Consider the following 18,727-nt stretch of genomic DNA (forward strand, 5'->3'; position numbering starts at 1 on the left):
TGCCAACTGGTGAAGTACATAAGCAAACCTAAAATAAAAGAGTGACTCCTTACACAAAATGGGCAATTAACTACAGATCCATCAGGATTACCATATCCAATCTTAATCTACAAGCAGCAGATTAACAGTAACTTCCAGACATTCAGGGCTGTCAAAGAGAGAATACCAGTTGAAATTGCTCTAAGTGTTTGAATGGAAAGACTTCTAGGACTAGGATTCTCCTACTAGAAAGAAAGCAGTGTTAGATCTATTAATTACTAATGGCACAGATCTAATCTCAGATGTAGGAGTCCGGGACATCTTGGGTTCTAGCGATCACAGGATGATCACATTTAATGTAAATCACAAGATAGCAAGGCAAGAGGGGAACATAAGAACCCTTAACTTCAGAAGGGCAAACTTTCTGAAACTTTGCTCAATAATAGAGAAAATAAACTGGGACAAAACCCTAGGATCACTAACCACGGAGGAAAAATGGGAATGCTTTAGGAACATATTAGGCAAAAGCATCTTACAGTGGATTCCTATGGGAAACAAATTTAGAGGAGCCAAGGCCAAACCAGGGTGGCTAAACCGTAATGTAAAAAAAGGGTAGGGAGAAAAAAATGGCCTTTAAAAGATATAAATTGGAGGGGACTTTATCGGCTTTCCACCAGTACAAGGAATCGAATAAGAAATGTAAATACGAAATCAAGAAGGCTACAATTAACTTCGAGAGACATATAGCAGAGGAAAGTAAAAGGAAACTTAAGAAATTCTTTAAATATATCAATAGCAAAAAAACGAGGTCAGAGCATGTTGCACACAATTAACGATAAGCATAATTAACGATAAGGGGAGGATGGTTACAGAAGACACAGAGAAGGCAACTGTGCTAAATGCTTTCTTCTCCTCAGTCTTTAAACAGGAAAAAGGAGGGGTACACTGACCATGACTGTATGGTTAGCAGTACTTTACAGGACATGCCTCTATGGCTAACTGAGGGTGAAATCATGAAAAGGTTGGATAACATTAACACAAATAAATCACCAGGACCGGATGGGCGTGCATCTGAGAGTACTCAAAGAACTCAGTAAGGTTATATCTAGACCACTGTTCCTGATCTTTGCAGATAGTATTTTGACAGGAACTGTACCAGGTGACTGGACGAAAGCCATCATGATACCAATATTAAAAAAAGAGAAGAGACATATCCTGGACAATTATAGGCCGGCCAGCCTGATGTCAATAGTATGTAAATTACTGGAAGGGATGATAAGGGACTATATCCAAGAATTTGCTAAAGTCAACAGTATCATCAGCAGTAATAAGCACCGGTTTTCAAAAAGGCGTTCTTGTCAGACCTATCTGTTAACATTCTATGAGGAGGTGAGCTGTGAGCTAGATAGGGGGAGACCTGTGGATGTGGTGTATCAGGATTTTACAAAACGAGCTTCACTATGGCATCTGTTCGTCCCTAAAGTCCCTAAAGGTCCTGTAACCAGTCGGTGCACAGCGGTGGTGTGGCGGTATCCAGCAAGTGAATTGGCTTCCATCTAACCAGCTATAAGCCTTATTGACCCCCAGACTGAAATAGCTGTGGATCCATTATTTCTGGTGAGTGGGGATACAGGAGGGGAGTGAAGCACCCTACACCGCATGAACTGTCTTGAAGCACCTCAGCACTTTTCTACTTGAAGCACCTTAACACATTTTTTTTGATCCTTTGGAGCACTTTTAGCACTTTGATCAGTAACTTTTTGAGATTTTTTTTGGAACACTTAAGCACTTTATTGATGTCTATAAATTTTTTGGGCACTTTATCAAATATTTTTTTTTATAATTGTTATTGTTAGTATATCTTTATAGGACTGTGAGGGCAAACACTTATTATCACACACTCACATTATATATATATATATATATATAAATATATTCTGAGTTTTTCTACTTGGTGAACAGCAGCTGCACATTTTTTGTAGATAGTTGTAAATGCCTAGCGCGGGATAATATTTGAATATTTATCGGGTCTGTTATCTTTTGTTGCTATGTTTCCCACCCGTCTGTTGGACTGCTTTTGGATGTGTTGGCCAATTTATGTTCAACGAAATCTTCTTGCAGTGTAAAGTGAGTCTTCCTGTTTTGTATGAAGAAAAGAAAAAGATCTGCATGCATATACTCCTAGCCATTCTAAAACAATACAATTCTAAAGATAATTTAAAATTTACTTTATATTATCAAATAGGATTTTCTCACAGTACCTGATCCATTATTGAAAACTTTCGTCCCAGCCTATTGTCAGGATACCAAATACCTTTTCTTCTCATGCCATCTTCTGATTCCGATTTGTAAACCTTCTCATTATCACACTTCTCCTCCCCTTCAGACAATTCTTTTTGTTTTCGCTTCTTTCTACGATTCCTTCTTTCCTTTGCGCTTTTAGAACTTGGCTTGGAAAATTCTGAAGAAGTGTGAGACATCCTTGCATCTCCTTCTTCATCCTCTGCCGCATCCTCAGTAACAGTACCAGCTGAGGTGATCAATGCTGCTGCCTAAAGTAAATGACAAACACAAAATAATATATCTACGTATACAGAGGGAGATCATGTGTTTCTTGCATTTAAATTTAGGCTACAACTTCTGCAGTGTTGTTGTTTGGTTGGCAACTACTGGTTGCACTGGAATTAAACAAACTGAACTGTGTCAGTCACTAGAACCTGCATAGTGCATGTGCTTAAGAAAGGACTGTAGCAAAGAAGAAACTGTGAGAGACAGTGTCTATGTCTAGGAATAGATAGGAAGAAGCTTCCTGTCCATCATTCAAGATAAAGCAGCAATTCAGAAGCGAATAGCTCCCATAAGGGCTCCTTGTATGGCTTTAATCTCCAACATGTCAGCAACAAGTATGGAGGGGGTTGGGAGAAAAAGAAGGGGAGAAATATCCACTTATTTAGTAAGGAAAAAGGATTTGAATGGACAGATTTGTAAGGCTAGCCAGACCTGTTCTTCTTGAGCTTTCTTCAGTTGCTCCAGCATTGCTTTGAATTCATTTTCCTTCTGTTCTGCCTCCTCCAAAGTTGCCTGATTTTGTTCTTCATAAGCCATAGCCACCACAGCCAGGATCAAATTCACCAGGTAAAATGAGCCAACAAAGATGACCAAAACAAAGAAGATCATGTATGTTTTCCCAGAAGCGCGCAGAGTCTAAATTACAAATAAGAATGTTTTACTTTTAAACAAAAAGGAATATAATCTCAGTCAAAACTCAATAAGACATAATTATATTAAAAAATGTACCCATTTTTCTCTTTGGAGTGGTCGAGTTTATTAAGGTAATAGCTGTAGGTCACTGATTAGCTCTTCTTTTGTAAGAAGGGATACATATCCCTTTCAACTATTGCTACCTGTTCAAAAAGGGGGAGCTGCTTAGTTATTTAGAGCCTCAACAAAATAGACCTCTCCTATGAGTAATAAAGGTGTCTTACTGTTGTGGTCACACAATGGCATAATGCTGCAGAACACACTTTGTGATTAAAGAAGAGATTCTTGAAAAATCGGAAATAAATGAAGCAAGCAAAGTACGAAATACAATTGTAAAGCACATTGTTGTGTTTTATAAATTTGCTTTTTAATATTTAGCCATGGCAGTATGGCCATGGTAAGCCAATGCCGATACTTTTTAAATGTGGCCCAAAGACTTTCACCATTCCACTGTCAGGGCCGTACAGTGCATGGACCTATAGCACTGCTTCCAGGTGGCATGGACCTCATTTCTCCTTCGATTATAAGCTCATGCTCATTTCAATGACCATAAACTTATAGCAGAATGGTTCATCAGACTCGGTTGAACCATCCTATATCTCTGATCAGCAGATTACACTGCGCTGATCAGAGTTTTTCGGCTCAAATATGACACCCCCTCCCATGTTGCCGCTTTCCCTGTCTACAGCCTCTCCACCTCCCGCCACTCCCTTTCCTCTAAAAAAGCCCACCCTCACCACTTTTCTTTCTTATATACTTCATCCCCCCTTCCCCCCCCAGCACTACTTTTCTCGCCCCACACCAATCTGACCCCCAGCAAACCCGATCCCCTGCAGCTACCCTCGAGTTCAATCCAGTGGCTAGCAAGGAGAAGCAGACTCATCTAAAGGGTTGCGGGAGATGTGCTGTCTCGCTCAGGTTCATCACTCATTACACTATCTGCTCTCATTGCATCTGAATGTGTCACTACAAAGGGAGATATTGAGAGAGCAGAATGAAATCAAGACACCGGTATGAAGGAAATGGATACAGATGGAGCTCTCTGGAATGATTCTAAGATTTTAATTGTGACTAATGTCCAAATGTTAGAAAAACAGGATGAAACAATTGAGAATTGAAACCTGAAGCATACATATATGTAATTTTTCCTTTTTTTAAACTTAGGTTACAGTTCAAATAAATCAGTGATTTTAATCCATATGCAGATATACTTTAGTTCTGTAAAAAAAAGTGGCAACATTAGACGATTTGGATAATGGAGAAAAATATCTTACAAAATAGACTTCTGTTGACATATTCTGCTGACACTGCTCTTACAGTACCTACCAAACTCTCCTCATTCTCACAAGTTCAAATTCAGCCCATGGAATGGCCACCTTCAAAATACTGAAGCAACCAATACACATTTCTAATACAGGAAACTATCTGTAATGTCATAACTAAGGAGGTAGATACAGGATTTTAAAGGTGCCACACACAAGATATAATATAAAAGAAATCAATTTTTATTATAATCATTAAAAAATTGTATCAAATAAAAACATTTGAAAAAAAATGATCCATACAGTACTGTTGCAATGTGTTCATCTCTACATGTTTCGCCAGACTATGAGTTCTTCAGGAGATTTTGTTAGAGTATTGCATAACAGAAACCTCTGGTAATTACCCAGATTTATCTGAACAATGTATACCATGATTCATTTCTCAAATGTAGATTTATTGGCATTTTTGTATTGATGTATTTGTGTATTAATATATTGCTTTTTTGTAGTGAACTGTTATGCAATACTCTAGCAAAATCTCCTAAAGAAGCCATAGTCTGGCAAAACATGTAGAGATGAACTTTAAAGACAAGATCTTTAAAGTTGACCTCAACCCTCCCAACCCACTTTCTCTCTGTAGTAAAGTTATCTTTTATGTACACTAGAATTCCTGTAATATTAAAGAAAACCTATGAAGCGCCAACATAGTTCAGAAATGTTTTTTTTTAGTATATTTAAGGTTTTTTTGTGTTTTGTCTATATTTATAAGGGCACAACCGTAAACATCAAATAGAAAATAAAGACATTATGTTTACTTACTAACTGGTACAAGTTTTCCCAAAAATCCTGAGTCATAAGGCGAAATAAGGCAAGAAAGGCCCAGCTAAAGGTATCAAAATTGGTATAACCATAGTTGGGGTTCCTGCCTGCTTTCATGCACGTGTATCCCTCTGGACATTGCCTAAAAACAAAAGATGATTTAGACTCCAAAATTAGAACACGTGTTTATATCACAAAGGGTTATCTTTCATACAATTTTCATTATTTTTTTAAACTTTCAGAAACATGATTTTTAGGTCTATTTATCACCAACTTCCATATTCCATATTCAGTGTTCTTCTGCTTCCCCCATCTAAGCATTGTGTGATCTTTATAACTGATACAGTTGGGGTGAGATCGCTATAACAATATTAGCAGCACTTGCAGGCAGTGACTCAAACCAAATTACTTCCTGCTGATTGTAGAACGGTTTAATTGAAAACTTTTGCATATTTTCACAGAGGAACATCAGATAAGTACAAAAATAATAGTATGTCTAGCTACAGCAATTATATTTGCTCAGAACAGAAACTAAAGGCACACTGAAAAGAGGGTGGGACTAGCTATAAAGAGCATCTCCTAGCTACGGAGTAAGAAAGGGACAAAATTATTTGAAGAGAAACAATCAACAATGCATGTGTACTCCCAGACAAAATCTATGATTTCACATATTAAATCATTGAAAATCAAGTCCAAACATTGTAGGAGAAGAATATTCCTGGAACACCTGAAAAAAGAAGAAAGGGGAAGACCATGGAAGAATAATGCAAACATTCACATACTGTAAAATTTATAAGGTCATTAGGAGTAATAAGTGTCTGTAAGATGGCACAGAAGACAGTTTATGAGTGTATCCTAGGAAGGGAAGGCAGCAACATGCATCAGTCCTTTTTGCCTCCTGTAGAACCAAGTTCTTCAGAGGGAAAGGCAGCAACATACACCAGTCCTTCTTTCCTCCCTTTAAAGCAAGTTCTTCAGAGGGGAAGGCAGCAAAATGTACCAGTCCTTCTTACCTCCCTTTGAATCAAGTCGTTGGATTAGAAGACAAATCCATTTCCTTTGGCTTACCTTGACTTCTACTTTCTGAACCTTTCCACGATTATTTAGTGCAATTTTTATAATGAGACCCATAGGCCAATGGTTGCAGTGAGCATTCTTTTCTTTCAAGAGGACTACTATAACCCCCGAAAGTTGCAAAGGTACTCCTCCTTCTATCAACTCCAGAAGACATTGGCAAGGTCCTGAACCTGTTTCCACTGTCATCTATGAACATTAGTGAAGTGCAGTTCTGTGCTTAATCTGCCGGCTGAGAGCTCTGCCGTTTGCTACTGTTGGAGCCTTCGTCCCAATTTTTGACACTTGACACATTTGTGAAGGATGGAGGATATGCATCTTTTCACCCTGACAATCCAAAACCCTGAAGATCTTACAGCCCCTTTTGTAAAGTGCTGTACTTGGTGCTGAACTTGCTCATGGTTATGTCAAACCAGCAGTGCGGTATTGTGATGTCGACCTGGAACAATTTTGCTTTTAGCTAGGCCTGAAGTAGAGTAGTGCTGATCCTTCCTTAATTACCTTCACTTCTACTTTCTGAACCTTTCCATCATTTGGGACAGTCTTTGTAATGAGACCCATAGACCAATGGGTACAGTGGGCATTCTTTTCTTTCAAGAGGACTATGTCTATTACTGTTAAATTTGCCATTTAAGGGTGCAGAGGTACTCCTTCCATCAACTCCAGAAGACATTGGCAAGGTGCTGAACCTCCACTGCCATCTATGAACATTAGTGAAAGGCAATTCTGAGCTTAATTTGTTGGCTGAAAGCTCTGCCATTTGCTGCTGTTGGTGCCTTCCTTCCAATTTTTGACACTTGATGAAATTGTGAAGGATGGATGATATGCATCTTTTCATCCTGACAATCCAAAACTCTGCAGATCTTACTGTTCCTTCTGTAAAGTGTTGTCCTTGGGGCTGAACTTGCTCATAGTGATGTTTAACCAGCAGCGCAGTCATGTGATGTTGACCTGAAAAAATAAGGGAATTCTGTTCCTCACTGAACAGATTGGACTTCTCTATGCAACCTCCAACTTGAAGCAACTTGTCATGATCAATCATTGGGCTCAATTTGTAGAGCGTGCTATCCTTAGAAAGGTTAGGTCTTTGATATGTTAACAATCTCCCATGAGTGCACTTCATGTTGAACACATCGAATGATGACATTTCCTGCTTGTGAAATTTCCTTGATGGTGGGAGGCCCTTTACAGATGTGCTATTCACAACACTCTTCATTGTCCCTAGTATTGGTTGCAAATTGATGAGCAACATGAATAAGTTGTGCGATAGCTCCTTTAACAGAGGAACACTTAAAAAAGCATTTAAAACAGTGAAAACTCTGACTTCACAGGGGTGTTGAGTGTAATGGTATTAGCTTTCATTTTCTTATCTGATTTAGGATTAACCATTTCAAATATAGAATCAATGTGAATTGTGATGGGTTCATCGTTATTGCAATGCCATCAGAACCTGAGAAAGCTTCTGTTGTCTTCTTGAATTATTAAACTGTGGAATATTTGCTGAATGTTGGCCATAAAAGCAACTGGTTCTTGTCTGAAGTATAACAATACTCCTATAAATTTGTTGTTCAGATTAGGCCCAATGACAATAACATTGTTAAGAGCGCTTGAATCAAAGAACACCTCGATCTGATCTGGCTTGCAAGCATGGTACACACCAAAGCATGAGTGGTACCAGCATTCCTGTCCTTCCCTGGTGAGGTGGTGAAGAGGTGGTGCAGGCTCAATATTATCTCTCGCAAACACCTTCTACATAAAGTCAACAAATTGTTTCTTCATCTCAGGTTTTCTGTTCAGGGTATAAAAGTTAATTGTGCTTCCGCATGCAGAACATTATTAGGTAGTGTCTTTCTTGAGAAGGTAGGGATGCCACCCAGCTGTTGAAATTGTGCTGATAGAACTCCTTACTCATAATTTTTAGGACATTTGTGTCATTCATGTTGTCTGCCAGGTCCTTGTCTTTAGTTGTTACATCAAACACTGTTGTGCTGACACTATCATTCCAAATAAGCAAGGGCCTTGTTACCACTTTGAATGCCTTTACTGCAAAGACTTTTTTGCCATGGTAGTGATATGGGCATTGCTCAAAACAAGAAATGGCATGACCCATGACCTCAAAGAGGAAACTGCCGAAGACCTCCTGACATTACCCAAACAGACAATGCCTATGATAACCCAGCCTAGATCTAGGCATTGGGCAATGGGCATAGGATATGTCATGTGGTCCATTGATTTTTTTGGCAAGCCTTGGGATGTTTCTCCTGGGAAACAGGAGAATATTGGCATATCTGTGAAAAGCTGGTTTGTGGCTGGCTATGCCTCTCAAGTGTGGTGAGAGGCAGCTGCAGGAGTAAGGATCTCTTCTCTGTTGGCTGGAATCTGGTAGCACTCGATGAGAGTGGACAATGGCATTTCTATACTGCCATTCAGGGGAGCTACTACAAGATCAGTGGCTTTCCTGCCTGAAACTTCTGTCATGCCAGCACAGGTACCCAAGGTGAAAGTTAAGGCAGCTCCTGTTATGTTTAACAGGTCAAAAAGCTTTGATATTGCAAGAGACGTGTAACTCTGATCATCTAGAATAATATTGCAAGGTTACTGGTGGTAGGGGACTCAATTATTGGTAGGACAGATAAGGTAATCTATCACAAAGACCAACGGGTATATTGTTTACCAGTCACTCGGGTTCAGCATATTGCGAACAGATGGACAGATTGTTGTGTGGAGGTATGTTACAGGCCCCCTAACCTGAAGGCAGAGGAGGAGTTGGATCTCCTATCATAATTAAAAATGGTGGTGAGGGAGGGTAAGGTCATCATAATTTAACTATCTAGATATTGACTGGGCAGAAGGGAGAGCTCACTCATTAAAGGCCCTGCACTTCTTAAATGTCTTACAGGACAACTTCATGTCTCGATTGGTGGATTCCCCTACTAGAAAGAATGCATTGCTAGACCTATTAAGTACAAATGACTGAGATCTGGCCGCAGATGTGGAAATACGGGACAACTTAGGAACTAGCTATCACAGGATAATTACATTCAGCATAAATCATAGGAAAAGGAGGCACGAGGGTAGTACAAGAACACAAAATTTCATAAGAGCCAAATTTTCTAAACTGTGCTCAATACTACAAGAGATTAAATGAGACCAAATACTAGAAACATTAAACACTAAGGAAACATGGGAATGCTTTAGGAACATATTAAATAAAGCTATCCCCAGTGCAATAAATATAGAAGAACAAAGGTTAAACCTGGGTGGCTAAACCATAACGTAAAAAGTCATATTAAAAAAAAAAAAAATGGCCTTTTAAAATTTTAAAGTGGAGGGGTCATTATCAGCATTCCAACACTACAAGGAATGCAATAAGAAGTGTAAGAATGCAATCAGTGTAGCTACAAAAAACTATGAGAGACAAGGAGGGGTATAACAACCACGACTGTTGGTAACATGACACATGATATACTCTTGTGGCTAACAGAAGCTGGTGTCCAGAAAAGACTAGAAAAGCTTGACACAAATAAATCACCAGGACCAGATGGCTTACACCCAAGAGTCCTCAAAGAACTCAGTCAGGTTATAGCCAGACTGTTATTCCTAATCTTTGTGGACAGGATGCTGACAGGAATGCACCAGCTAATTGACAAAAAGCCCACATGATACCAATATTCAAAAAAAAAAAAAGCAGAGATATATTCCTGGAAACTAGAGGCGTGTCAGTCTAACATCAATAGTATGTAAACTATTAGAGAGGATGATAAGGGACTATATCCAATAATTTGCTGATGAAAACAGTAGAATTAGTAGTAATCCGAATGGATTTACGAAAAGTCGCTCTTGCCAAACCAATCAGAAAGTGAACGGCCATCTAGATAAAGGTAGGCCTGTGGATGTGGTGTATCTATTTTGCAAAAGCATTTAATACAGTCCCCTTAAATGCTTAATCTACAACCTGTGGTCTGTGGCATGGACCATAAGGTTTGTTCTTGGATAAAAAACTGGTTACAGGGGCATGTCCAAAGGGTTGTGCTCAGACTGGTCTGAAGTGGTAAGTGGGGTAAGTGGGGTACCCCAAGGCTCTGTCCTGGGACCAATTCTGTTTAATTTATTCATAAATGATATAGGGGTTGGCATAAATTGCTCAATCTAACTGTTTGTGGATGACACAAAATCAGGGCAATAACATCACAGCAGGACATAGAAACTTTACAAGACGACCTCAATAAATTAATGGGGTGGGAAACTACATGGCAAATGAGGTTTAATATTGAGAAATTTAAAGAAATGCACTTAGGGGCTAAAAATATAAATGCAAGTTACTCACTAGGGGGGAGAACCTCAGGGGAAATCCAGGATGGAGAAAGATCTGGGGGGTCCTAGTTGAAGACAGACTGAGCAAAAGCATGCAATGTCAAGCCGCAGCAAGCAAAGCAAGCAGACCATTAACTTGCATTAAAAAAGGAATTTACTCCAAAGATAAAATGATAATTCTGCCACTTTATAAAACTCCAGTTTGGCCACATCTGGAGTATTCCATTCAGTTCTGGTCACCAGTCCTCGGGGAGGAAGTGCTGGAACTGCAGTGAGTCCAGAGAAGGGCAACAAAATGAATAAGGGACAGAAGGAACTCAATTACGTGGAATGACTACAAGCACTAAACATATCTCCCTGAGGAAGAGACGCTTAAGAGGAGATATGATGGTGATATACAAATATCTCATTGTGGATCCCAGAGTAGGTAGGAAGCTATTTAGTCTCAGGGAGTGTAAGAAGACATGGGGCCACTCAATGAGATTGGAGAAGTGGTTTAACCTTAAGCTGCGTATGGGTTTTTTCACTGTCAGGGCAATAAGGATGTGGAACTCTCTTCCACAATCGGTGGTGTCAGCAGGAAGTATTGATAGTTTTAAAAGACTCTTGGACATGCATCTTAGTGAATACAATATACAGGGATATGGGAAATGATTATCGACATAAACACACACACCAACACAGGATGAACTATTGTCTTTATTCAACCTTACCAACTATGAATATATAGTCTTACAGCTTTTTCAGGTTGACCCTTGGAGTAATACATGAATTAAGCATTTTTTTGCCACAGGATTTGTCACAGAGTCCTTCTCCACAGGCATACAGTATGTACATAACTGGAGTACGAGGCACTGTGCTATCCCCGCCATGTATTCCCTTGGCGGTATTATCTGTAGACAGAGTGGGACTTTCTTAAAATGGATGAAGAGCTTGCACATGATCATCGCTGTTGCACTCTATGCACTTAATAGTAGCCTTACAGTCTTTAGCATGGTGTTCTGTGGAAGCACAGCATTTGAAGTAAACACCAAAGTTTTTTAAATGCTCTTTGCATTCTTGTAAGTGTTTCTATTTGAAGCCGATACATTTCCTAAGTGGGTGTGGTTTATTATGTATGGATCATTGACGATTTGAGTTCTCAGTTTTCTTGTTCTGATCAGTCTTTTGAGGGACTGTAGTAGGTGCAGGTAGACTATCAGTCCTTTTCACAGACACTGGAGCTCTGTGGTCTCTATATGAAATGCGTGAGGCCTTAGAGAAGGTGGACCGACAGGGTTGGACTCCTAAAAGGAGAAATTTGGATCATTCTTACTATCTGAAATGCTAGTAATGCACTCACAGAAGTAAGAAAAGGGAAGAAAGGAAACTTTATTTTCTTCTCTTTAATTTGATCCAAGTGATGCCCATTTTTCCTGTATACCATAATGTAACTTGGAGACTATTGGGTTATCCACATCAGTGGTATCTAGGTAACTGAGGCCAGGTAGGTGGTTATCGGCTTTGGCAGGTTGAAGCTCCAAGAGAAGATCACTGGGCTCTTTATTATTGCTAGATTTTTTTGGGAAGATTTGCAACCCTTCAAATAAAACATCTTCAATGTCTTCTGGGCTGCTGGAGCTACGCTCAAGTCTGTCCAAAGCAGGGTTAAGACTTGTTTCCGGATTGTAAATGCAAACAGCTTTGAGGTTTTTGATACAATCAGCAGATTGAAGACCTAGCCGTCTGACAAACAGATTTTGTTTTCTGTATTTGTGCCATCTAGATCATTTATTGCGACTTTGAATTTCAATGTCCAACCTCTGTAGTTTTTAGCTTTCTCATTGAACTTAGTACAAAAAAGTGGGTACTGCCCCGTGCTTTCATTGTTGGAGACTCACAGAAATTAGAGTTAGGTCCACAGATAATGGGGTGCCTTGCCGAGGCTCTCTGGCTTACGCATGTATTTGCAAATGTGTGCAACTAAACCCCTATTTTTAAAGCATACTGTTGGACAGGTCAATTCTGTTGGTCGCAGGCTGGTCAGTAAGCGGAGCTTGGACATTTCTTTGTTTTTTTTTTTCTCATTGAACTTGGTGAGACTTATCTTGGGGAGCTATTTGTGAACCATGTATTTTACAAATGGTGATGTGTCTGTGTTTTCAGACTTTGGATTCACAGCTGCCTGCAGAGCAAATTTAGTTTTATTGGCTGTGGAGCTGAGATTGAGCAACTTTGGGAAGTTTGTCTTACAGTTTATTGAAATTTTGTTTTGCAGCTGTGGGGCAGTGTACTTCTGAGGAGATAACAGCCCCATGGTAAGATGTTGTGTCTATAGTTTGCTGTAGTGCAAGGGCTCGGTGTACTGGGGGATGAGTAGACATATTGTCTTGAAGGGTGGTAAGCGCAGCGTACTGTAAATTTAAAATCCATTAACTGGAATACCTTTCACACAAATACAAATGTTCTTCTTTTTTGCGTAGTACAATGCATAAAGAAAAAGTACATAAATAACTAAAGCTTTATGCTAACTTTAACTTCAAGATTAGACTATTAAAGCGGAGTTCCGGGCACAGAAAACATTTTTCAGTAAACATACCCCCGGGACAGTCAGGGCTAGTACATTCCACAATGGCTAGCCTCTGATCTGTCCCGGTTCGCACTTGCCTTTTAGAAGAAATACTCACTTATAAAATTTCTTCAAGAGCGTTGCCATCTCTCTTGTGGGCAGCTGAAGCCGGCGCGATCCTCTTCGGCGTCCTCTTCCGTGTCTTCTTCTCCCAGAATGCGCCTGCACCGGCCCCTCTCGTCACTTTCGGTGCTGCGCCGCATTCCTCCACAGCTTCTGGGCATGCCCAGAAGCTGTTTAGAAGGGAATGCGGCATCGCCCCGGGAAGAGACGAGTGGGGCCGGTGCCGTCGCATTGATTCCTGGGAGCGATGACGTTCAGCTCCCAGGAATCATCGCAAGACAGGAAGTGACGGCGGAGCCGCGGCGCTGAGGGAGGAAGTGAAGGATATGTGAGTATATTCGATCTCCAATTACAAGGTAAGTATAAAAAAAAAAAAATACCTAACTATCCAATTCCTTTTCAGGTTAAGGAGACCAAGCGGACGGGCACAAAAAAAAAAAAAGGTCGATTTTGTGCCCGGAACTCCGCTTTAAGACTACTCAGATTGTTGCTAAGATAGTTTCCTCTATGACCAAGTGCACATAAAATTACCTTCATTTACCAACATTTTTCCAACAGGAAGAACAAACAATAGGCTACTTACCCAGCATCTGTGCTATTACCACAAAGTATTGGATCGATAGCTCCAGGCACTGTGTAAAAGTTTGCTAAAAAACACAAATAAAATATTATAGAACCTACATGTAAATGCGTTTCAAACTGACAGCTATTCAGTTATTTAAAATGTGCAAAAATATGTGCTGTGCTTATAATAAAAAAATATAAGACACCATACATAAAATTATACAGGAGAATGTGCTAAAACATATATGTACAAAAGTGAAAAAAAACAAACATTTTTGAAGACAATCTAAAAGACGTGCAACTTGGCCCAGAATATTGTTTGTGTGACAAAGATCAGAAAAATATAAGGAATATCCAGATATCCTCATGATGTATGTCACAAACGTTCCTTCTACGCATGCACCTCTACCAACCCCTCTCAGTTGTTCTCTCACCTTGGTTAGATGACCCTCACTACAAAGGTCAGAATGAATGTGCTCCTTTCAATTCCACGACAATACAAAGGCAGATTGAGGATATCAGCATCAAACGTGTCATCAAAAGAATTCCACAACGTGGATCACTGAGCCCCAGGGTTCATCACATAAAACCTCTCTTAGGCAGGTATAACTCAAAAAAGAGAGCAGATGCATTGTGCTCACCGATTTAACTCTGTTCATGAAACCACATAAAAATATACAATATACACTCACTACAAGTGGTAGAGACCCCAGGAAACTGCACTACATGTTCCCAGAAGTTGCCCCTACCTGCTGGAGGGGCAAAGCTGACAGAGTAGCACGTTGCATCACATTTTTTGGTCTTGTCCACTGATTCACCCCTTCTGGCAGATTGTGTGTGCTCTAATCTTCTATCTCACCAACCTCCCTCTTGAGCAAGACCCTGCAGCCTGTCTTCTTCAGCTCTGGTCTCTCTCCAAAAAAATATTGTCATTCATTGGTGATTTACCTTGTAAACATGGCCAGGGCATATTATCCCAGCACAGTGGAATTTCCACCTCACTACCCACAATCAGTCGCTGGATAAAATCTGTGAATGATATTTAAGTGATGGAGGAACATACTCTCTCCATTAGGAAGCAGGAGGTTTGCATGGTTCTATTGGATACAATTTTGATATTCTGGTAGATACACAGATTTATTGGCTTCCAGCTCAGGATAGACAGAGAGCTTTCAGCCTTGTAGTTCAGGATCACCCCCCCTTTTTTTTTATTGTTTCTCTAATTTAACACCTATATACTTTCTACTTTTCTCTTTTTACCCACAATATAAAGTAAAATTATTGGAACCCCTGTGTTTCCCCATTAGCAGCATATGTTTTCTCTTCAGTGGGTCGCAAGCTTGATGTTGCTGAATTTTGGATACTTATGGTTTTCCTACTTTTCAATGTCTTGGGTAGTAATCATTTATGTCTTGGCTCAATTGATTTTTAGGTTGACCTATGTCCCTATGTGTAGCACCCTCCTAGGTAGGTGCCAGGAAAAGGCATATTGTGGCCCTGGCTGCTTATCAGGGGGGTCTGATCATTCAGCTAGGCTGTCATGTGTTTTCAGGTATGTCTATTGAGCTTGGGGAGTCTCCCCACTGTGTCCAATGGGGGCCCTTGTTGGAGAGTGGAGGAAACCCGGCCAATAGCATATCAGGGCTTATATCTATTTCAGTGGGCGGAACCTGCCACAATGCACCCTGGGATGGGGTATAAGTCTGAGGGGAGCACATGACAGAGTTCTTTGGCGGGAAGCAGAGTCACAGGAGGAGGGTGACGGCTGTTTCTCCTCCTGTTCAAGGTGTATGAAGGAGTCCTTAGCAGTCGGCCAAAAGGAAAGAAGGTTGAGCTGAGCTGCAAAGAGGGATCCAGTGTGCTGTGGACCGTGTGGAGCTGCAGGGCAGGAGTTTTCGGGAAAACAGTGACGTGAGTACTGGAAACTGCCCGGGGGTCTGTCTAGGATAGGGGACGACTCCAGGAGGTCAGAGGGATCCAAGAGCCAGCTAACCAGTAGAGAAGGCTTAGAAAGGGGGTGCCAGTGTCTAAGCCCTGAAGAGAAGTGTGAGAAAGAGGCCACCGGTGTGGTCCCTGAAGTGTTAAGCAGTGCAGCAGTAATTACAAGCAGCTATCTCAGCCAGCAATGCTGGAGAGAGCTTAAATAGGACTTTGAGCTACAGGAAATTGATCAGAAGTCAGTTCAGCGCCCACAGGCGCCAAGCCAGCATTAACCAGCGTCAACCGGACCGGCATCCAGCCAGCGTCAAGTCAGCGCTAATGGGTGTTTTTCAGTTGTCCCACTAAAATTGAGCATAGTTGAGCCAGAGGAGTATCCCACTCATCCCTTCTCCCATTCAAGTTCATAATAAATATAAAAACCCAAAGATACTGGACTGCTCCTTGTCTCAGTGCTCACACTTGTAGAACATGCTTAAATGTGCTGTTGATGATAGCGGTAGCCCAGGCGGAACCATATCCAGCGAAACGGCTGAGAATCCTGCTACATATGTTTATCTTATTTACCTTTGTGTGTGATATAAAGACCTGAAATGTTGCCAACCTGTCTGGCTTTAATTGCACCCTGTGTGCACAGTTGCTACAAATAACGGAATTTTTGTAAAATCTTACCTGTAAAATTCCTTTCTCTGAGTCCTCCGACAGTTTCCGCCTCTTCATATTCGTCACTAATGGGGTTATTGACCTTTGCTCCGTAGAAGTAGCTAGGCAACAGAATATATTAATATCAAAGCTTTTAGCATATCCCACCCCCAGGGGGTGGTCCCCTCAGTCAATACCTCCCTGCTTCCTGCATACCAACTCAGTTTCAGTAGAATAGCAGTAGAGTACATAAACCCCAAAAGAGGGGCGGGGGCGGCGACTGTCGGAGGACTCAGAGAAAGGAATTTTACAGGTAAGATTTTACAAAAATTCCGTTTTCTCTTACGTCCTCCGACAGTCGCCGCCTCTTCATATTCGTCACTAATGGGGACGTCCCAAAGCAGTGTAGACATGAGGGGTGGGAAAACAGCAGCCGCGCCTAAAGCAACGCAATACCCACATCAGAGAAAGGAACCTTACCAAAGTAAGAGAACCAACTGGGCAACAGGAAAAACGTGCTCAACAGGAGCAACAACCCAGGAAAAAACAAATAACCCAGGGGTAAAAACACCCCAACAGCCAAGGGCCCAAACAAGGGACCCTAAGGCACTGCCGCACTAAGAACTTTACGGCCAAAAGAAGCATCTGCCGATGCCTGAACATCCACTTCGTAAAATTTTGAGAAGGTGTGAACGGACGACCAAGTCGCTGCCTTACACACCTGGGCCACAGAAGCCCGATGATGACAGGCCCAAGACGTACTCAAAGATCTGGTAGAGTGCGCCTTCACAGGCACGGGAGGAACCTTCCCCCTCAAAGCATAGGCCTGCTCAATGGTCTGTCTGATCCATTTGGCGATGGTAGAAGCCGACGCTGCCATGCCCTTCCGAGGTCCCTCAGGAAGGACAAAGGGAGAATCCGACTTGCGAAAGGATTTAGTCGATGACAGGTAAACCCTGATCGCCCTAACAACATCCAAGGAATGTAAAGCCACCTCCTCCGGATGCTTAGGCTTCGCGCAAAGCGAAGGCAAGACAATGTCCTCATTGAGGTGAAATTCAGAGATCCTCTTCGGAAGAAAAGATGGGTTAGGTCGCAAGACCACCTTATCCAAGTGAATCACCAAATACGGAGACTTGCAAGACAAGGCCGCCAGCTCCGACACCCTGCGAGCCGAAGTGATCTAAGAAGGCAACCTTCTTAGACAACAAAGACAACGAGATCTCCCTGATATTTTCAAAAGGAGCATGTTGCAACACGGACAGAACAATCCGCTCAGATAATCCGCCTGCCAGTTTTCCACCCCCGGAATGTGAACTGCAGAGATCGCCGGGACGTGCGTCTCGGCCCAAGATAGAATTTTGGCTACTTCCTGAGCCGCCTGGGCACTCCTGGTGTCCCCTTGGTGGTTGATGTAGGCCACCGCTGTGGCATTGTCCGTCTGCACCCGAACCGGACGGCCCTGAAGCCTGTCCGTCCAACGCAGAAGACAGAGATTTATCGCTCGCAATTCCAGAATGTTGATCGGAAGGGAGGATTCCTCCTCCGACCAAGTTCCCTGTGCGGACATAACACCCAGAACACCACCCCAGCCCGACAGGCTGGCATCCGTGGTGATCACCGTCCACGACAAAGGACGAAAGGACTTGCCCCCCAACACCGCCGGGGACTGGAGCCACCACAAAAGACACCTTCGGGTGAGATGGCTTAATGACAGCCGCAGATCCAGAGATTGCGGACGCCCGTCCCACTTGGCCAGGACCTCCGCTTGAAGCTCCCGCGTGTGAAACTGGGCAAAGGGGATCACCTCGAAGGCCGAAACCATCAACCCCAGACACCTCATACACGTCCGGAGGGACGAGCACTGATTGTCCCTGAGGGACCTGACTTCGCACTGAAGTGTCCGAAGCTTGTCTTCCGGCAGGAAGACCTTCGCCTGAACAGAGTCCAGAATCATCCCCAGGTAGGGAAGACGAACCGACGGACACAACGTCGATTTTGGAAAATTTATCGTCCAACCGAATTCCTGCAGAGTCTGCATCGTGATGGACAGGTTGTTCTCCAGGCCCTGACTGGTCGCAGACCGAATCAGGATATCGTCCAGATACCCCAGGACAGAAATGCCCTGGGCCCTCAACAAGGCCAGAACCGGCGCAAGCACCTTGGTGAAAACCCACGGAGCCGAAGCGAGACCGAAGGGTAA

The 18,727-nt window shown here is 42.0% G+C and overlaps 1 protein-coding gene across 1 annotated transcript in view; it reads right to left on the reverse strand.

Annotated features, from left to right (window-relative positions):
* The window catches only part of SCN8A (sodium voltage-gated channel alpha subunit 8), a 328,265-nt gene that overhangs the window by 113,840 nt on the left and 195,698 nt on the right, over positions 1-18,727 (reverse strand). The window contains exons 8-11 of the mRNA XM_082244781.1: positions 13,964-14,027; positions 5,322-5,463; positions 2,980-3,183; positions 2,241-2,531 (exon numbers count right to left, since the gene is read on the reverse strand). Of these exons, the coding sequence (XP_082100907.1) occupies positions 2,241-2,531; positions 2,980-3,183; positions 5,322-5,463; positions 13,964-14,027 (701 nt within the window). The remainder of the gene's footprint in view (positions 1-2,240; positions 2,532-2,979; positions 3,184-5,321; positions 5,464-13,963; positions 14,028-18,727) is intronic.

The sequence above is a fragment of the Pelophylax lessonae genome, assembly GCF_965119305.1.
Source record: "Pelophylax lessonae genome assembly, chromosome: 2".
Lineage (NCBI taxonomy): Eukaryota > Metazoa > Chordata > Amphibia > Anura > Ranidae > Pelophylax > Pelophylax lessonae.